This window comes from Megascapheus bottae, chromosome 16 (assembly GCF_031878675.1).
Source record: "Megascapheus bottae isolate mThoBot1 chromosome 16, mThoBot2.hap1, whole genome shotgun sequence".
NCBI lineage: Eukaryota > Metazoa > Chordata > Mammalia > Rodentia > Geomyidae > Megascapheus > Megascapheus bottae.
The window spans coordinates 979,979-1,001,274 of record NC_143524.1 but is presented as its reverse complement, the minus strand read 5'-3'; the positions used below and the strand labels follow the sequence as shown (position 1 = coordinate 1,001,274).

The 21,296-nt window shown below is 60.8% G+C and overlaps 1 protein-coding gene across 10 annotated transcripts in view; it reads right to left on the bottom strand.

The window, feature by feature from the left end:
- Brsk2 (BR serine/threonine kinase 2) overlaps positions 1-13,264 on the bottom strand; it is a 61,849-nt gene extending 48,585 nt beyond the window's left edge. For 9 of the 10 annotated variants that reach the window (XR_016538000.1, XR_016537999.1, XR_016538002.1 and 6 more), the window contains exon 1: positions 13,089-13,263. Coding sequence is in view for 6 of the 10 variants with exons in the window: in XM_090347131.1 (XP_090203257.1) it covers positions 13,089-13,182 (94 nt within the window). In the remaining 4 variants the exon portion in view is untranslated. Of the gene's footprint in view, positions 1-13,088 lie in introns of all 10 variants that reach the window. The other variant, XM_090347128.1, reaches the window with a different exon arrangement.
- Positions 13,265-21,296: the final 8,032 nt, after the last annotated feature.

Genomic DNA, 21,296 nt, shown 5'->3' with positions numbered 1-21,296 from the left:
CCTTCACTGAGCTGTCCCCACCAACCTCCGTCTGCGCTCACACCCTACGCAGGAAGCCAGGCCTCCTGCAGCGCAGGCTGAGGCAAGTGACAGGGCCACCGCTGAGCCTCTGCAAGTGAGCAGCCTGGGCCCCGGTGGGAGGGCAGGGGTTCTGGACCAGGAAGAAACCTGGAGACCATGTAGGGAAGAGGGGTGATGCCCTGCTAAGGTCACACGTGAGCCCCCCAGGCTCTCTGGGGACACACATGGATGCAGGGTGACCTGAGGAGGCACACCTGGCCACAAGGACCTGGCTGGTCGCGATCGGGTCTCTAGGGAGGTCTGGGACATGGTGGGGTGGCAGAAGTGTTCTGCTGTACAGGGTGGGGAAGGCAGGGGCTGGGAGGAGCTGCTGCAGACAAGACCAGCCTGGGGGAGACGGACAGACAGACACTGCTCCCCCACGCCCAGATCCTAGGCCTGGGACACACCTCGTGCTCCACACCAGCCAGGCCCCAGGATGGTGGTGGGGTGGCCCAGGGAGCTCCCGCCTGTAGCCTCCCACACAGGCCAGCACAAGCAGGAAGACCCCCGCTCATACACTTGCACACACACAGAGGCCAGTGCACACAGGTACGTGCGTGCGCGTGCACACACACACACACATACAGACACCTACACAGAGTTGTACATGCATAGGCCTGTGTATACTCAGACACGCCTGACACACAGACCTGTGCACAGACACAGACCACTGCACAGACACACAAACACCGACAGGCATGTGTACAAAGACACATGCATAGACACACCCACACACGCAGACCTGTGTGCACACCCAGGCCAGTACACAGACATGTGCACACACAGACACACCTGCACATACAGAGTTGTACATACACAGACATGTGCACACACAGGCATGTATACAGATATCTGCACACACATGCCAATACACACAGACACACACACATATAGATGGGCCTGCAGAGTCGTATACACACAGACCTGTGCACACATATACATGTATACATAGACACATCACACATAGACACACCTGCACACACAGACCTGTGCACACACAAGCCAGTGCACACAGACACACACCTGTACATACATACATGAGCACACAACCATAGACCTAGGCACAAAGATACAGATTTACAGAAACAAATGCACATGTACATACATGTGCAAAGGACCTGCACATGTATATGCAAGTTCAGACATGTACATGCACATATACAAGCCCCTCGTGTGTAGGCATGTGCACACAAGTTTGCATGTACACATGACATGCGAGCACAGGGCTGTACCAAAACAAGGCTATGCACACACATACAGATACACACGAAACATACATGCAAACGTGCACACATACACATCTGGAGACCCAGACCTGCACACACACTGTACACACATGTACACACTCAGGCTTGCATACGTGCATATGCATGTCCACACAAACAGACCTATATACAGAGGTCCTTGCAGACACAGACCTACAAGCACACACCTATGCTGCTCGTGCAAACAGATGTGAGCACAGCCTCTTGAGGCAACCCCCCCATCCAGAACCCCCTGCTCCCCCAGAAGCACACCCAGCAAGGCCAAGACCCGGAACTGCCCTCTACACACCGCGCTCCTGCACCTGCCTGGCCTGTACTGAGAGCTCAGTGCCTCTAGGTGGCACCCTCCTCAGTATGCGAGGTCCTGGAGGGTCACTGGATCTTTCAGAAAGCCCCCTCCCCGCCCCTTCTTTCTTTCCAGGGCTGTCTCTGCCCATGTGGATGAGACCAGGCGAGGTCCTGGAGTTTGGCCAGACCTAGCATCCTTTGCCTGGTGCAGAGCCCCACGGGTGTTCCACCTAAATCTGCACCCCTGTGAAGGGGGCTCTGTCTGCTCCGGTCAGGAGGAGGGGTGGCTCGGCCAGCCCTGAGCCCCACCGGCCCCAACACACAGCAGATCCAGGCAGCACCCGTGAGGGGCCCAGCGGACCTGCTCTGGCCCAGAGAGAACGAGGCAGCCCCCACCCCCACAGGGCAGCAAGCTCCCTGGCAGAACCTGGGCCCTGCCCACGGGCCTGCAGACCACACAGACACATGGATGGACAGACGTGCACACGCCCAGCTGCCCTGGTCACCCAGGGGTCTGGGCTGGAAGGCCACCCCGCCCCGCCCCAACTGGCCCCTGCCCACCCTGCGGTGGAGGAGCAGGCCTCCGGGCAATCTCCTGCCTGGGATAATAACAGAATCCACTTAGTGGGCAGCAGGCAGGAAGGACAGGAGAGGAGACAGGCAGAGCCTGCCAGCCCACACACAGCAGCACTGCCCAGCACGGGCCTCCGTCCCTAACAACCACTAAGCTGGTGGCCACAGGAGCCTGGCAGGATGCCCACCCGGGCTGCCCATTCCTCTCTGTGCTGGGACACAGGCCATTCCTCGCTCTAACCCGCTCCAGGAGCAGGGACCTGGGCCCGGGCAGGGAGACAGAGGACCAGGCACTGCACGGGGGCAGATTTCCAGCCCCACGGCTCCCACACAGCAGGCGGGAGCCCTCTCTCCTGAAGTGCACGTCCTGGGTCAGAGCTCCCGAGGCGGAGGTGACAGTGTCCTGGGGTCAGGGAGAAGCAGGCTTCAGGAACTGGGATAGAGGACCTGGAACCCAGGCCCTGGCGGCCCTGGCACCTGGCATCCATGACCCTGTGTCCTCAGAGCGTCCGTCCCACACCGAGGCAGCTCTCGGGCCCCTGGCCACCCACAGGGGAGAGGAACCAAGTCCAAGAGCACCAAGCTGCCAGGACCCAGCAAGGAGCCCCAGCTGGTCACTGAGCTACAGTAATGGGGGGCTTCCCACCAGTGCCAGACACCTTGGGAGGGGGCACAAGCTTCCCAGAAACCAGCTGGGCAAGGACAGGTGGGCCCTTGTGGGCCCCACGGGCCAGTGTCCAGGACAGCAGGCCGAGCTCCTGGGGGCCTGGGCTTGCCCTGCAGACCTCTGTGGAGAAGGCCCCGGCCAGGACTCCAGCTTGCAGCCAATCCACCCACTCAACAACGCGCAGACACCCCCACACCGTGGCATTTGCTGAGCATCGTCTGAACTGCTTTATGAGTAGGTGTCAGTCCCTTGGGATTTGGAGTTTAGAGCCCACAACCCCCAATGCTGGGCACACTCTCAGCCCTCCATGTGACTGGCCACGGGCCCCTTGCTGATCTGATGACCTGACAGCCGGCCCTCAAGCCCTGAGCCGTTCCCCTTTCCAGCATCACCTGCTCCCAGCCAGCACGCAGCCCCCGAGCCTGGGCCAGTGGGAGGTCTGCAGGCCAGGGCAGCCTCCATACAAGCATGAGGTCTGGCCAGGCCGCCTGGAGGCAAGGGCCTCTTGGTGCATGTGGGGCTCCGGCTGGGGTACCCAACGGGGCTGCCTGCACCCCTCGCTCCCACGCCTGCCCTGCCCAGCAGCATGGGCTGTAGCATGCCTCTCTGCATCCAGCGGCCTCCCCAAGGTTACCAAAGTCCTGCGTGTCGGCCACTGTTGGGCCACAAGAGCCGTGGAATGAAGGAGCCTCAGGGAGCCTGTGAGGGAGCCATGCCCCTCCAGCGAGGCCATGGGAGTCAGAATCAGCACCGAGGGCTGCCCCGCCGCCGGCCGGAGACACAAGGCCTGCACTCCACACACACCCGTGCCCGTGAGTGCCCCGCTTCTGCTTCTGATCTCGACCACACAGAACCCAAGGTCCACAGGCAGAGAGAGGCTTAGAATTCACCAAGACTGAGTCCTTCCTGTGGCTCCGTCCACCAACAGCCAGGGTCCAAGACCAACAGCTGACCAAGAGTCTCCTGGTAGAGGTGTAACGCTGGAGACTTCAGCACAGCCCAGCTGGACAGCGCCTGGCTGGCCACAGCTCGGCCTCGGAAGCAAGGCACAGGGCCTGAGGACGAGCCCCTCCCCCACCACCCCAGAGGCCCCGCAGAGATGGCATGCAGGTCTGAGGCCATCGAGTGCCACGTGTCTACCGGCCTGCTTGTGGTGTGTCGCTTCTCCCGAGGTGCCACACTCCTGTCAGTCCCGCTAGTGTGGCATGGGTTCTCATCACCGGCCCGGAGCACAGGCCCCAGGCCCCAGAGGAAACCCCAAGTCACAGACACACAGACACCCTCCAGGCCGCCTGGGGGCAGCGGAGGCCTCACAGCCAGGGCATGAGCCGGCTCCTGTGTTGGGAGCTGAGGTGTGGGCCAGGGTAGCCCTGGCTCCCTGTCCCCACGGCCCGTCTGGTGGGCCCTCTAATCGCCAACTGTGGCCCACGGAACCCCTCATCCATGGACTGGACGGAAGCTGCCCGATCTGTTGTGAGACCGCGGGGGCGGCCCAACACTGGGACCCTATACTGTCCCAGCCAGGCCACAAGGGGTCACCTAGACTGGGGGAAGTCCTCTCAGCCCCCACTGCTGCCCCACCCATAGGCCTGGGGCAGAGGGCGGCGGCCGGCAAGTGGCTGGGGTCACCTGGAGCAGCAGGCCCTCCCCTCACCCCCACAACAGGGCTGACATGGGCTTCACACCTGCAGGGTACCCCCCCCCCCGGGAGAAACTATATGCACACACATGGTGAGCATTCCAGTGTGCGCCGAGAACCCCACTCAGGACCCCACTGCCTGGCACGCGAGGGCGTCAGAGGTCAAGCGAGAGGAGACCGGGAGCCACCCCACCAGCACGCCCGAGAGGAGCTCAGCCTCCCAGGCCAGGCCCACACTGGGGCCTGTGGGGAAGCACTGCACCACAGCTGCCCAGACAGGGTCCTTCCATGACAACTGGACCTCCCGGGCTGGGCAGGGGTCTGCTGCTGCTCGGACACCAGTGTGGATGTGTGGGCGGAGGGCGACTCTGCTCCTGTCTCCCCATTCACAGCAACACCAGGACACACACACACACACACAGGCTGAGGGCAACTCTATGCTCCTGTCTCTCTTCATTCACAGCAACACCAGGACACACACACACACACACAGGCTGAGGGCAACTCTATGCTCCTGTCTCTCTTCATTCACAGCAACACCAGGACACACACACACACACACACAGGCTGAGGGCAACTCTATGCTCCTGTCTCTCTTCATTCACAGCAACACCAGGATACACACACACACACACACGCACGCACACACACAGGCTGAGGGCAACTCTATGCTCCTGTCTCTCTTCATTCACAGCAACACCAGGACATACATACACACACACACACACACACACACACACACACACACGCACACACACACACAGGCTGAGGGCAACTCTGTGCTCCTGTCTCTCTTCATTCACAGCAACACCAGGACACACACACGCGCACACACACACGCACATGCACGCACTCACTCACACACACACACACACACACACACACACACACACACTTACACAGCTTAGGATTTGCCCTGGAGGAGTGTGGAGCCTGGCGGGCGGGCGGGCAGGTGGGCAGGCGGGCAGGCAGGCAGCTGCTGAGGTGAGGCTGGGGACAGGCCTGGAGGCCCTCCCCTCAGCACACGTAATCCATGCTCCGTCTGGGCACCGCTCCTGTGCAGCTCAATCCACAGAAGTTCTGGACACCCCAGGTCTGTGGCAGTCAGGGTGGCTGCTGCAGGTGGGGAGGGGCAGGGGAGGGCTCCGAGGCTCCTCACGGTCTCTAGACTGCTGTGCTGCCACGGGGCGGGTGACACTGTGACAGCATGGACTGACCGTCAGGGGCAGCAGAAGCCTCTGCTCAGCCTGGGCCTGCAAGGCAGGGGCAGCTGCCAGCCAGAGCCCCAGGCAACTGTGCAGGCCCAGATGCCCTTTGGCAGGGCACAGCTGGCCAGCAGCTTTGCCACAATCCCATCAACTCTCTCAGCTCACTGTCGAAGGAATGAGGGCTGCTGGGTAGGGAAATCCACCAGTGGAGGGGGAGGGTGGGTGGAGGAGGGGGAGCGCCTGGCATGATTCACATCTATAACTCCACCACCCAGAAGGTGGAGGTCAGGAGAGCCCCAGGAGGACCCAATAGCAAGCCCAACCTCCCCTAACAAGCCAGGTGTGGGTGTGTCCACAGGGTCTCCCCTAATAAGCCAGGTGTGGATGTGTCCACAGGGTCTCCCCTAAGAAGCCAGGTGTGGGTGGGTGTGTCCACAGGGTCTCCCCTAACAAGCCAGGTGTGGGTGTGTCCACAGGGTCTCCCCTAATAAGCCAGGTGTGGGTGGGTGTATCCACAGGGTCTCCCCTAACAAGCCAGGTGTGGGTGTGTCCACAGGGTCTCCCCTAATAAGCCAGGTGTGGGTGGGTGTATCCACAGGGTCTCCCCTAATAAGCCAGGTGTGGGTGTGTCCACAGGGTCTCCCCTAATAAGCCAGGTGTGGATGTGTCCACAGGGTCTCCCCTAAGAAGCCAGGTGTGGGTGGGTGTGTCCACAGGGTCTCCCCTAAGAAGCCAGGTGTGGGTGTGTCCACAGGGTCTCCCCTAAGAAGCCAGGTGTGGGTGACCACAGGGTCTCCCCTAACAAGCCAGGTGTGGGTGGGTGTGTCCACAGGGTCTCCCCTAATAAGCCAGGTGTGGGTGTGTCCACAGGGTCACCCCTAAGAAGCCAGGTGTGGGTGTCCACAGGGTCTCCCCTAACAAGCCAGGTGTGGATGTGTCCACAGGGTCTCCCCTAACAAGCCAAGTGTGGGTGGGTGTGTCCACAGGGTCTCCCCTAACAAGCCAGGTGTGGGTGTGTCCACAGGGTCTCCCCTAACAAGCCAGGTGTGGGTGGGTGTGTCCACAGGGTCTCCCCTAACAAGCCAGGTGTGGATGTGTCCACAGGGTCTCCCCTAACAAGCCAGGTATGGGTGTCCACAGGGTCTCCTCTACTAGCCAGGTGTATCCACAATCCAAGCAACTGAAGGGCAGCAGTACAGAGACTGAGCTCGGAGACTAACCCCAGGAGAAAATGGAAATCCTCTGAAAAACAACTGAAGAAAAAAGGATAGAAGTGGCTCAAGTGGTAGAGCACCTGCATAGCAGGCAAAGACCTTTAGTTTAAAATCCAGTAGTGCGCGTGCGCGCACACGTGCACACACACACGCACACACACACACACACACCCCATCCTCATGTCATATCAGCCTGGGGTCAGGGCTGCCTCCCCATCCTTACGCGTCAGGCCGAGGACCCTGGTGCAAGGCCCCTGCCCGGAGCCCTTCTGAGGCAGGCTGCCATGGCCAGGCACTTCTAGCCGACAGAACTCTCAGACCAAGAGTGGTGAGGCCAGATGTCCAGGAAGCAGGCATCCACCCAGGAGCCCAGGTGAGTTTCCAGCCTTGGCGTTGTCCGGCCACCAAGGACCCCTCCCCCATGCAGGCTCTGCTGCCCGGCCTCTGGCGTGACCCAAGCTCTCCCAGGCTAAGCCACCCCTCAGAGGCCTGGCTCAGAGGCTCCCTGCGCAAGCCGCCCACGGCTCGGAGCCTCTGCTGACGTGACGCCACCCCCGCCTGCGTCACTGGCCAGGCTGCCCTCCACCTTGCCTGTGGGCCAGGGAAGCCAGCTTTACCCTCCAGGACTCTCAGCCTTAGCCCGGAGTGGACAGCAGTACGAATTCCCCAGGGCGGGGGCATCCCCAAGCAGGTCACGGCACTGCAGAGGACCCCAAACCCACCCACCCTGTCAGCCCAGGGCCACCAAGGCTACCAATTCTCTATCCAAGCCCAACAACTGTGGCCACAGAGGGAAGTGGCTCTGTCCACACAGGCCAGGACCCCAGGACGGTTACTGCAGGAGCTCAGTCTACTTGGTACTCACGGACCTCTAAGAGCCTCATACTCTCCTGATGGCAGCTAGGCCCAGGTTCCATGAGGACCCCCAGAGCAGGACACCGGCGACAGGAGAGGCTTCTCTTGCACAGCTGGACTCCCAGGATACCGACCTGCAGACGGAGCCAGCTCCCACTGCAGGGCCCCAGAACCCTGGACCAAGCAGGCTGGGCCCAGAGGTGACTGGCCTGACACAATCTCTGCTTTGTCCCTGCAGCCTCAGGCCCTGCCCGGCCTCTGTCCACCCAGAGCCCAGAGGAAGCTGGTCCACTAGCCTCCCCAGCTGAGGTCTTAGAGGAGCCTGTGGTTGCCTGGTCACCTTAGGCTGGGCCCCAGGCATGACGCCAGGTCCCCTGCCTACCGCTGTGTGGTTGGCCACACTAGCCAGCTCTGCAGGTGAGCCTGGGTCTGTCCTGGCACCAAGATATCTCTGTGTTGCCATTAACTTCTTGCCGAATGAACAGCAGCACAGAGACCCTCCTCTCAGGTACAGAGCAGACAAGAGGGCTCCTGGCCTCCCACTGGACCCCACTGGATCCCACTGACCGGTCTAGCCTTGGAGCCCCACAAAAGCTCGGTAGAACCCCACTGGGCAGCCGGAGCTAGAAGCCCAAAGCCTTTCTGCTACCAAGTGGTCAGCGCCCGGGAGGCAAGCAGCACAGAACTGCCCTCTGGTACTGTCCCCACAGGCCCACGGGCCCAGGTCTAGTCCTCCAGCCACCCCACAAGGGGGCTGACTTCAGCAGCAGCCTGACACTCCCCAGGGGCTCTCCAGAAAAAGTCCCCATGAAGGTGCCTTCCTGGCGGCAGGAGCCCAGGTGAGACGCCTCTCTGACAACATGCCCGCCTGCAGAGTTGGCAATGGCAGGCTGGCTTGGGGAGGGCCCGCTGCTTGCAAGCCCAGTGTGGGGGGCCGAGGTAAGGCTGAAGAGGCGCCCTGGGGCCTGCATACTAGGGCCTGTAACTGGACAGGACTCCCAGGCCAACACTGGTGGTAGGAGTGGACAGCGGGTAGTTCTGAGGTCCCCTGGGCAGTTCCTGCCAGCTTCATAGTGTCCTGGGGGTATGGGCTCATGAGGTGGACCGAGGAGGTCTGCAGCACAGAGTACCTGGCTCCTGCAGCACCCACCCAGCCTGGACACCCAGGGATGGGGCCCGAGCTCCCGCATTGTTAGGGAGCCCCTCAGACTCAGACTGCAGCAACTGCAGCTTCCACTGGCTCCAGTGGTATTGGCCTCTGGGCCTGCACCAGCTGCAGGCTGTGAGGTGAGGACCAGAGGCCTGGCCTTGCGTCCATGTGCAGCCAGGGGGACTGCACGGAGTTTGACGTGCTGTGGGAGTCGACTTCTAGAACCACCAGATGGCCTGGGTGTGGCCAAACGGGGATGGCAGGGCAAGCCTGCCTGGGACAGGCCCCTCCCGCCAGTGTCGGGGCACAGCTGGGCCTTAAGCAGAGCCCATGCATGTCAGTGCACCAGCATACGGGGCCTGGAACATCCCACCCTGGCAACTCCCACTGCCCAGTGTGCCAGGGGCCCACCCAGGAACTGCCCGCCCTCCTTGCCGGGTCTCCTGTGAAGGTGTGAGGGCCAATCCCCACCCGCTGGCCTCGGCAGGGAACGGGGCCCAGCAGGGTCTGCACCCTGTGGTTCCTGGAGGACCAGGGCTGCCAGCATGTCCCCCATGGCCACACACCACTGGACACCCGATCCCCTAAGTCAGCCCTGGGACCTGCCCTCAAGAAGCACGGCCCTTGGCAGAGCACCCGGCTCTCGCCTCAGTTTCCTTTATTATACAACTGATAACCAGAAGATGCTGAGGGCTGCAGCCCCACTGTGGGGCTCACAGCTGGCAGCCAGAGGGACCAGGCAGGATGGTGGACACCAGACACTATGTGCTGTCCCCTTAAATGCCCCCCAAACTCAAGTGCAGGAGTGGGGCTCTGCCTGGCTCTGTGGCACCTGCAGGCCCTGGACTGGAACCACCACAGGCTCAGCCAGACCTCTGCCTCGCTTGCCTTCCCTTCCTCTGCTCTCCCGTCCTGCCCTCACGGGGTCCGCCCATCCCACACTCCAGCCACCAGAGCTCCACATCCATCTTAACAGCCACATGGGAGCATGGGAGAAACGACCCCGACCCCTAGGCTGGCAGCTCATCCACCAGTCTGGGTTGGCAGCCAGGTGAGCTGTCGGGCAGCCCCCACCAGCCATACCATCACCTCTCTCTGGCCTGGCTGTTTCCTAGAGCCCTGGCCAACCTCCTTCCTATCCTACGACCAGGGGTCCTCCAGTGACCACCATCTTCCTGAGGAGCCTGGCCCTAGGGAAGCCAAGGGCCTGTGCTCTCCTCCTCTTCTACAGGCGCAAGGTTCTCCTGGGCTACGCAGCCTATGTCGTCATCATCGTCGTCGTCGTCCTCCTCCTCCTCCTCCTCCTCCTCTTCCTCCACCTTCAGGGTTTTCCTGCACCAGGGGACCTATAGCGGCCGCCGCTGCCACCTCCACCTCCACCTCCACCTTCACCTCCTCCTCCTCCTCCTCCTCCTCTTCCACCTACAGAGTTCTCCTGCACCAGGCGATCTATGTCGTCATCTTCTTCATCATTGACATCATTCTCCTCCTCCTCCTCTTCCTCCTACAGGGTCCCTTGCACTGGAGGTCTGTGTCCTCTTCCCCCTCCCCTTCCACCTTCAGGGTCCCCTGCACTGGGGGCTCTGTGTCCTCCTCCTCTTCTATTTACACTAGATCCCCTGCACTGGAGATCCAAGTCCTCCTCTTCCTCCCCCTCCTCCTCCTCTTCCACCTTCAGGGTCCCACTGTGCTGGGGCTCTGTGTCCTTCTTGTCCTCCTCCTCCTCCTCCTCCTCCTCCTCCTCCTCCTCCTCCTCCCCCCTTCTACCTACAGGGATCCCTGTGTGGGGGCTGAGACCACTGGGTATGCAGGGTCTGGCCCTGGTGGCAAGGTGTTCTGCTATGTCCACCAGCCAGTGGGGGCGCAGACAACTCAGCCACACACCCTCCTGCAGTTGCCACTTGGATTTGAAGAGTTTTCTGCTCCTCCCCACATCTCTGCAGGTATGAAGTGCCTAAATAAGCATTTCAGGAGGAAAGGCCCAGCAGAGGCCTTGTCCAGGGCAGCAACGCCTGCCTCAAGCACCTCCCCCCATCTTTCCCACAGTCTGGGCAGGGGACAGCCCAGTACTTTGGCTTTGCTGGCACCTGGCTCAGTGCTTTAGCCACCAGAAGAGACACTCCAGGCCACCAAAGGACATGCCCAGTAGTCAGTCCACAGCCCTGTGGGTGGCCAAGCACTGCCACAATGTGATAGGAGTGACTCATGGAGCCGATGCGGCTCGGGCAAGGCTGTGAGCCGAGGCCCACAGGGAGTGCAAGGAGGGTACAGGCTGGACCGCCAGTCTAGAGAGGAGGGGAAGGCTGCACCCCACCCCACAGAACTCCAGAGTGGCGTCCTGGGGCCCAGCAAGCCCAGCCTGCCTCGGGGGGTGGGCTCGGCCGCTCCACAAGGCGTTCCAGGAGCAGCTTCCCACAGAAAGGACTTGAGCAGAGGGAACCACAGGAGGCTTGAACTGGACAAGAGCTGAGGGCCAAGCCAGGGGGTCGACAGCTGCCATGGCCACAACCAGACCCCAGCCACACTCGTTCACAAGGTCTCCTGCAGGTAGCCTGTTCCCTTAAAGTGTAGGATGGGGACCTGGGAATGACAGCAAGGTGCTGGAGTGGCACCTAAGCAGGGACCCAAGGGGGCCATGCCCACCAGAGGACACAGGGCTGGGGCTGCCTCCCTGCCCTGCATTTCGGCACTGTGACCACCCCAGCTCAGGAGAGGGGGCTGCTGTGGGGGTGGGGCAGGATCTTCTAAACATCATACTGCACATTGACGTTCACACACACACCCCTGCAAGCCATGCTGAGACCCCTCCCCACACACACACAGCGGAAAACCTCCCGTAATTAACTGTACGACAGCATAACTCCAGGGAGAGCAGGGAAAGCAATCCCTGCCGTGAAGCCCCCGTGGCCCTGCACATACATAACTCAGAGTTGTCATCCCCTGCACGCCGAGGGTTCCTTATGCTAACGTTCTATTGGCACAGTAATTAGGTTATGTCACTGCCTCTACATCCATCCCCGATGTCCTGAGCCTTCACCAAGAGTCTCCCACGAAGTGTGCACTTCCCCAACCCAGCCAACACCCGCCGGCTGAGCCTCCCCTGGAACCCAGGCCCCGGGGCGGGGGTCCCCCACTCTGCGGTGATGCTGACTGCCAGGGCTGTGGGGTCACCACCAGGGAGGGAAGACTCCTCTCCCGGCCTGGACGCCGCCTGCCTCTGGCTTGGTTACATCACGGCGGCGCCTCCTGGGAGCTGGTCTTGGCCCACTTTCTCTCCAGGCACCGCCACCTTCCCAGCGCTGCCTCCTTGGTGAGGCCCGCGGACCCCGGCCCCAGGCGGCCTCCCGGCCGACTCCCGGGCGCGCCCTGGTTCTGGGAAACGTCCCCCCGCAGGAGAGGAGAGGCAGACGACGCCAGTCGGACCTCTGGCAGCGGGAGACAGGCCAGCCTTGGGAGAAGAAAGAAAATGGCTGAGTCTCAGCCTCCGACAAAGACGGCTGTGTGAATGCGCCTGGCTGACCAGAGGAGGGGGCCGGCTAGGCCCGGGAAAGTTGGCCGCCTCCGCGCTCCCAGGGCCGTGCTGGCGTCGGGATGGGCCTCGGAGGACCTGACCCGAGCAGGGGAGGCGGCGGGGCCCGGCTGGGGGACCCCGCTCCGGCGGGCCCCGAGCCCGCTCCCCGGCCGCAGACCGACACCTTCTCCCTCCCCGAGGGACCTGGGCCGGGAGGCGCTGTCCAGCCCGCGGCCCGTGGCTGCGCCGCGCCCAGCCGCGGAGGGAGGCCCGGCCGGAGCGGGGGTCGCGCGCCGGGCGCAGCTGCTCGGGCAGGCTGCCTATTAGCGCGGCCGCGGCAGACGGCAGATGGGGCCGCGCGGCCCCCGCCTCCCTCGGCACAATGGGCCCCGCGCCCCGGCGCACAATGCGGCCGGGCCGCGCACCTGCCGCGAGGCCCCTGCCCGTGCGCCCGGGACCGCGCCGCGTGTCCTTGGGCCGCGCCCGGGCCGACCGCGGCCTCGGGCCTGCGGGGCTCCGCCGCGGGACCCGGGCGCGCGGCGGCCCGAGGGGCCCCGCCGCCCATTGTTCGCGGCCGGCCCGCCCGGCCCGGCCCGCCGCCTGGCGACGCGGCGCCCCCCGGCCCGGCTCGGGCCGCCCGCCGGCGCGCACGCACCTGTCTGCCCCTTGCCCAGCGTCTTCTCCAGCCGGTAGGGCCCCACATACTGCGCGTGCTGCGCCCCGCCGCCGTCCTTCCCCGTCGATGTCATCGCTCCCGGGCCCCGCGCCGGCGAGTGGGCGCCCGGGCGCGCGGGCAGGGAGGGGCCGGCCAGCCGTGCGTCCGCGTCCACCGAGCGCCGTCCGCGCTGGCCGGGCCGGCGGTGCCCCCGGGCGGGCCGCGCCGCTCTGCGCCCCCGCCGCGCCCCGCCGCGCCCCGCCGCCCCGCGCGCCGCCCTCGAAGCGCCTGTCAGCGGCCCGGCCGCGGCGACGTCTCCGCCTCGTCGAGAGCACCGGGCGGGCGGGGGCACCAGGCTTCCGCCGTCGCCGCCGCCGAGGCCCGCGCCCCGCGCCCCGCGCCCCCCGCGCTCCCCGCGTCGCGCACGCCGGTCCGCGGCCGCGCAGCCGAGCCCAGCCGAGCAGCCGAGCCGCGTCGAGCGGCGCCGAGCCGAGCCGAGCCTGGGCGAGCGCCGCCGGCCGAGCGACCGCGGCCAGTGGCTCCCGCGCCCGCCGATCAGAGGCGCCGTCCAATCAGCGCCGCCGACTCCGCCGCCCCGCCCCGCCCCGCCCCGCCCCGCGCGCCCCCGCAGGGCCCGGCCGGCCGCGCTGGGCGAGGCCCGCTGGGCCGAGGCCGGGCCGCCCCGGGCTCCTCCCGCCCGCTGCCCCGCCGCGGCGCCCGCGCGGCCGGCCGACTGGCCGGCGTCCTTCCCGCGAGGCTGGGTCTCCGAAGGGCTCGCCCGTCCTTCCCGGGGCGCTGCAGGCGGGCACAGGTGCTTCACGCAGGGTGCGGCAGCCAGGCTGGCGGGAGGCCGCGCGCGGGCGCCCGGGCGGGCTGTGCACCGAGCCGGGTGCTGCACGCGGACCTGGGCTCTGCACGCGGCGGCAGTGCTGCGATCGGCGAGGGTTCTGCTGGCCGGCGAGAGTGCGTGGGGCTGTGCACACTGCAGGCCCAGCGCCTTTGTCCTCCCCGGGGCCCAGCGCCCCCTCGCCCTCGCCCTCGCCAGGGCCCAGCGCCCCCTCGCCCTCGCCCTCGCCAGGGCCCAGCGCCTCCTCGCCCTCGCCCTCCCCGGGGGCCCAGCGCCCCTCGCCCTCCCCAGGCCCTAGCGCCCCCTCGCCCTCGCCCTCTTTCCCTCCCCAGGACCTAGCGCCCCCTCGCCCTCGCCCTCCCCGGGGGCCCAGCGCCCTCTCTCCCTCCCCAGGCCCTAGCGCCCCCTCGCCCTCGCCCTCCCCGGGGGCCCAGCGCCCTCTCTCCCTCCCCAGGCCCTAGCGCCCCCTCGCCCTCGCCCTCTCTCCCTCCCCAGGCCCTAGCGCCCCCTCGCCCTCGCCCTCCCGGGCAGCGCCTGGCAGCTGTCTGCGCAGCCGCTCTGTTCCACAGGAGAAATGGGGCAGCGCTCCTGGTGGGTGCTGTGGGCCCAGGCAGCCGCGGGGCTGAGGGCTGCAGGCCACGCTGGGGCCTCCCAGACCCTTCCTGCCGTCCTCCCTCCCAGTGGCGGGGGAAGGTTCCTGGTGGAGAAGGCCCAGAGCCACATCTGGAAAGTGTGGACATCAGGCCACGCCACAGAGCCCACAGGCCTGGGGAGGGGCGTCTGACCTCCAGGAGAGCCTGGTTGGCTCCCCCAGAGCCAGGTCTACAGCAAGCCCGGGAACTGGGTGAACTCTGCCCAGGCCACTTCATCCCAGAGCCGTCCAGGCTGGCAGAAAGTGGTTTGTTGGTTTGTTTGTTTGTATTTTGTTGGTCGTGGGGTTTGAACTTTGGGCCTGCACCGCTGTCCCTGAGCTCATCAGCACAAGGCTAGTTAGTGCCACTTGAGCCACCGCACCACTTGTGGTTTTCTGGTGGTTAATTGCGGATAAAGTCTCACAGACTTTCATGTCGGGCTGGCTTTGAAGCTCGATCCTCAGATCTTAGCATCCTGAGTAGCTAGGATTACAGATGTGAGCCACCCGCACCTGGCTGAGAAGGTGTCTTGAGTGTTATGTTTTTAATCCAGGAAGAAGAGACAGCCCTCAAAGCAGCTGCTTCCTCCACCGGCATCTCTGCAGGGAGTGGTTTAGTACCATCAGACGCTAAATTTGGGGGTCGGGGGGATAAGGAAATACCAGCCAAAGACCTGTCTGTTGGTAGGGTCCTCAGACACCTGCAGAAAGAGGGCCGGCCCTAGGCTCCTTTCTGCTGGTGGCACCGGGGCAGAGCTTCATTTTAGCTGAGCTTACAGAGTGTTTTCAATCCTGGGTCAGCCAAGTCCCCCAAGTTTGAGGTCCAGCTTGAGACTGGAAGCACCAGAGGAAAACAGGGGGCCACTGGTGGTTCACGAGAGAGGAGGGCAGTGGAGAAGGAGAGGACCTGCCGGAGATTGCCAGGCTGACCCTGTCCGGGTCACCAGGCCTCTCCAGCCCACACACCTACTTCTCTGGAAACCCCGTTAGGGTTTGTCCCAGGGACCATTCCCATCTGCCCACGAAAGCTTGCCCCTTCCACGGTCCATACCTACCCCTCTGCCCGTGGTCTGTCTTCCCCTTCTGGCCCTCCTCAGTCTTCCCAGGGTCTGCACAGCCCACACCCATCGGCCACGGCCTGGTCTCTGGCTGGGAGCATCTTTCTGCCAGTATCCTCCCTGCGCTTCCTGGTCCCTGCCCCTGCTCCCCATGCCTCCTGGTCCTCAACTTCGTTTCGGGCACTCACCGGTGGCTGTCCAGGGTGAGATCCCGAAGCCCAGTCCTGTACTGCTCTGTCTGTGGCAAACTCATGAACCTGCATGGGATGCCCTGGCTCCTTCCTCCTGTAGCGCTGAGGAATGCTGAAAGAACACAGCTGAGGAGCCCTCCGGCTCCAGAGGCTGTGCCAGTTACATGGAGGGGATGGCAGCCCAGAGGCCAGTGCTGCCTCTGGTACAAGATGTGTGCCAGAGCTAGAGAAAGGCCCTCCGGGTTGACGGTCGTCGGGGGCAGGGGGCTTGCTGTCAGGTTGGCACCCCATGGCAGCACTTCTCCCCTCCTCCCCAGGAGGCAGCCCTCCTCCTCCTCCCAAAACCTTCCCTCCCCCACTGCTGCCAACACCACACAGGGACAGGGCAAGAGAAGAATGTGGAAGTCCACTGTTTCTCCTGAGCCTAGACACAAAAATCCCGAACAGAACCCGGAAAATTGAGTCTGGCCCATCTGTGAAAAGAGGCGTGCATGAGAACGGATGGGTTTCCTCCAGAAATGCCAACCTAGTGACTGTTTCTTTTTTTTTTTTTTTTTTTTTTTTGCCAGTCCTGGGCTTGAGCTCAGGGCCTGAGCACTGTCCTTGGACTTTCTCAAGGCTAGAGCTCTACCACTTGAGCCTCAGCACCACTTCCGGCTTTTTTCTATATATGGTACCGAGGACTCGAACCTGGGTCTTCATGCATGCTAGGCAAGCACTTTAACCACTAGGCCAAACTCCCGGCCCCCTGAGTGACTGTTTCTAAACCAGCTTGCCCTCTTGGCAGAGCAGAAAGCCACTTGACCATTCTGGGGGGAACAGAAAAGAAGTGTCTGGCAAAATGCAACATTCGTTCATGATTCATAAACAACTTAGTAAGTGAGGCTAGAGGGGCCCCTGCCAGCCTGGTGAAGGGGACCCCAAAGTAACCACCACCATCTCCACCACCATCACAGGCCCAGTGTGAGTTCCCTAAGGCAGGGACGAGCAGGGGTGTCAACGCTGCTCCCCGAACTCTGTGTGGCAGGATACAGCCCATGGACCATGCAAAGGGAAGCCTAAGTCTCAGCGGTCAGGAAGGAACACGTTTTGTTTTTTTTGCCAGTCCTGGGTTTGAGCTCAGGGCCTGAGCACTGTCCTTGGGCTTTCTCAAGGCTAGAGCTCTACTACTTGAGCTTCAGCACCACTTCTGGCTTTTTTCTGTGTATGTGGTACCAAGGAATAGAACCTGGGTCTTCGTGCATGCTAGGCAAGCACTCTACCACTAGGCCACACTCCCGGCCCCCTGAGCTGACTCTTGACTGCCATCCTGAGATCTCATTTTCCTGAGTAGCTAGATCACAGGCATGAGCACCAGCACCCAGCTCTGCACGGTTTATAGTTGTCATTGTAGAGGTTTCTCACTGCTTTGATCAAGTTAGTATCTAGATATTTAATTGTTTTGGGTGTTACTGTGAATGGAATTGTTTTCCTGACTTCTTTCTTTTTTTTTTTGCCAGTCCTGGGCTTGAGCTCAGGGCCTGAGCCCTGTCCTTGGACTTTCTCAAGGCTAGAGCTCTACCCCTTGAGCCACAGCACCACTTCCAGTTTTTCTATGTATGTGGTTACAGAGGAATTGAACCCCGGTCTTTGTGCATGCTAAGCAAGCACTTTAACCACTAGGCCAAACTCCCAGGCCTGGGAAGGAAACCTTTGTAGGTGACACTGGCGTCCTGTGAAAGAGAGCTGGAGTCACAGAAGGCAATGGGTAGCTCCAGAATGGGGAAGTCCCCGGGGTGGGGGGCAGAAACCTCTGTCATGATTTCTGGGCTTGTGCCAGGGTATCGCCTGTCAAATCAATCCCATCATGTGCCTAAAGCATTCTTCTCTACATAAATATTACTTGGATAAAACTGACCAGCACAAAATGAGGTTTACCTTGAGGGGACCAGACAGGGGGAAGCCAGCACCACTCTCCGGTTTCTTCATCCATGTCTGCTCCACAGGACAACATCCATCACATGGGCCCCTGGCAGGCAGCGAGGTGGAGGTAGGGAGGGGGGAGTGGGGAAAGGCCTCCCGCCGAGGCAGCCCATGCCACTTGAGAACACAGCACAGAGCAGACAGGTGGGGGAGTGGGGAAAGGGCCTAGGCAGCCCAGGCCACAGAGTAGACAGGTTGCTGGCCTATCACAGCCTGGGAATGGAAAAGGGAAGGGAAAAGTCTGTGAGGTTACCAGGATGCCCGCCCCCCCCCCCCAGCCCCACGGCCAGCCTCAGAGTTTCTGATTTCTGATTCCCCCAGCACCAAGAACAGCTCCTCGAGAAAACATCTGGCCATGGCAGAGGCAACTACACAGTTCAGGCTAAGAGGAGTGTTGTCACACACACACACACTGTCCATCAGGGCTGCGCCTGCTACAAAATCAGTCATCTTTATCCTCAGGTGACATCCCAGACTCAGAGTCCTGGCTGGGGTATGAGTTTCCTGAGATAGAGTGATACCCTCATTCATTCACTCATTCATTCATCCATCTACCCCAAGTTGTCAAGGGTCATGAGGCATTGGGAATTAACAACTGTCCCAGCCCTGGGCCTGCAGGTAAACAGCCCTAAGAAGAGCAGTTCATAGTGGTAGGACATAAAGTTTGAAGTTGGGACATGGGAACCGTGTTTTTTTTGTTGTTGTTGTTTTGCTTTTTGTGGGTCATAGGGCTTTAACACGGCCTGGGTGCTATCCCTTAGCTCCTCAGCACAAGGGTACTGCCCTACCCCTAGGCCTGGGCGCTGTCCCTGAGCTCTTCAGCTCAAGGCTACCGCCCTACCCTTGAGCCAGGCCCAACTTCCCATTTTCTAGGGGTTAATTGGAGATAAGAGTCTCACAGACTTTGGTGCCCAAGCTGGCTTTGAACCAAGATCCTCAGATCTCAACCTCCTGAGTACACGAGCCACCACACCCTGTCCCCATGTTGTTTTTCATGCCTCTTTTGGCTCTTTGGATCCCTTTCAACTCCATATGAATTAGAGGATGAGCTTATTGGTTTCTGCAAATGGCGGCTGAGGGTTAGAGCAGAGGAGCAGAGGTTTATAAGGACTTTGGGGCCAGGAGTTTTTGCCTAGTGGTAGAGTGCTTGCCTAGCATACACAAGGACCCGGGGTTTGATTCCTTGGCTACTACATACATAGAAAAAGCCGAAAATGGTGCTGTGCCTGGAGTGGTAGAGCTCTAGCCTTGAGGAAAGCCCAAGGATAGTGCTCAGGCCCTGAATTAGAGCCAAGACTGGCACAAAAGATGGGGAGCTTTGTGGTATGAATAGATCTTTCTAAGATGTATGATCCAGCATCTTAACCATGTTAATTCTTACAGTCGTTACAATTTATTTAGCCTTCTTTAATTTCTCTCAGTAATGTTTTATAGTTTTTAGTCACATTGTATACTTCCTTTATTAAACTTATTCTTAAATGTTTTGTTCTTACTCTTATTTTGATTACTCACAATTAACACTAAGGTACACAATTGATTTTTTTCCTCCAGTCCTGGACTGTCCCTGAGCTTCTTTTACCAGTTGAGACTCAACACCATTTCTAGGTTTTTGTGTGTGTGCGGTGCTGAGGGAACGAACCCAGGGCTTTCTGCCTGCTAGGTGAGTATTCTATCACTAGGCCACAGTTCCAGCCCCTACAATTGACTTTTTTTCATATGGATCTGTACCCTGCAACTTTGCCGAGCTACTGATTAGTTCTAATAGTATATAAGTCAGTGTAAATTCATAACCTCCATAAACAACCATGGTTGTACTTTCCTTTCAGTCTGATTCCTTTCATTTTTCTTGTCCTGTCTAACTACTTGTTTCTAATCTGTGCCATTAACTAGAAGAAGTGAACGCATACGTCTCCCTACTCTTACTAGTCTTAAGAAGGTTGCCAGAAGTCAGGCAAGCAGGTGCAGCCAGCACTGGAAGGTGATGGCCACAGGGAAAGGATCAAGTTTGAGATCAGCCTGGATGGAAAAAGTTCACTTCTGCTTCTACTTTGTTGAATCTTTGCTTCTTTTAATCATGAGAAGGTATAGCATTCTGTAACTATTTTTTTCTCTGTCAGTTGAGATGGTCGAGTAGCAATTTTATTATCTTTTTGATGTACTGGATTACATTGAGTTTATTAAGCCAACCTTGCATTACTGGGATAAATGCTATTTGGTCATGGTGCATGATCCTCGTTATGTTCTCAGACTCCGTCTGCTAACATTTTCTTGATGTCTGTGTGTACATATGCACACGTGTGCCTGAGGCCACTCCACTGCTTATTGGACCCACTGGGTCCTCCCAGACACACCCTCAGCTCGCTGACCCCCAGAGCCTGCGTGCCTTTACGCAGAGGTCAGCACATCCATTGGCTTAGGCGCCAGAGCCAAGGACCACATCTGGCCAGCTTCAACCCCAACCCCCCCCCACCCCCCAGCCTCCTGAGGTGGTGGTGGGACAGAGCCAGCTTCTTCAGGGCCCTCCCTGGCATCCTCTCTGGGCAGCCTCAAGTGTCTGTGTCTGTGTCCTCCTCTCTTTGTGTAATGACAGTCAGATACTTCACTCTGCCTCTGTCTCCTCTTTGAAGACTGGGCCTGAGGTACGGGGGTTAAGGTGCGGGTACCTGAGCTCTGGAGAAGCACGTCCTTCAGCATGTAACTTTCTCAGTGAGGTCATAGCCCCCTTTCTTAGGCAACAACCAACCCCCTCACTCACTGCCATCTGTGCCTTGATTATCTTACTCCATGGCTCCTCCCTCTTCCCTCCTCCATACATGCTACAAACTTACTCCTTTCATCTCTCCCGGCAACTCAGGCTTGTTTCTCTCCTGTGTGATTTCAGGAGCCAGGGGCCAGGCTGGTCTGCAGCAGGCACCCAGCGAGGGCACCAGACATGAATGGATGTTTTCATTCATTGGCACATGCTCCTTGTAGGAGTTGTCAGAAACTTCTGCAGTCTCACCTTGTAGACTGGAGCGGTCTTCCTGAGGAGAAGTTCTTGTGAAGAAAAGACTTCTATTGAGGTCATAGATTCAGAGGCGTCCACGGAGACGCTTCACAATCTGTGGTGCTGAAGTATGCAGCAGACACAGCCTGGCCACGGCCTGGGCCCATCCTGTGTCCTCCCTCCATTTCCCTTTCCTCCCAGGGTCCCCCTGGTGTCACCACCCTCTCAGTGTTGGCCCCGGGGCTTCAGGTCCTGCAGCTATCTGGCAGTCTTCCTACCTGTCCTTCAGGAAGTGTAAGAACCAGCTGCCTGTGTCATTCCAGCTGGCCCCGGACCATCCCTGTGCTGGCTCCCAGCCAGCTCCTGCCCCCCCTGGGGTTTTCTAGTCCCTACTCCCTGAGCATAGGTTGGGGGAGGGAGTGGTAACAAAGGCAAGCTTGGATCTGGGGCCTGACACCCCAGACCACTGCAACCCAGATGTCCTCCGTGGGCCAGCTTCAGGACTCTGCCTGCTGTCCCCCAGTTCTCTGGAG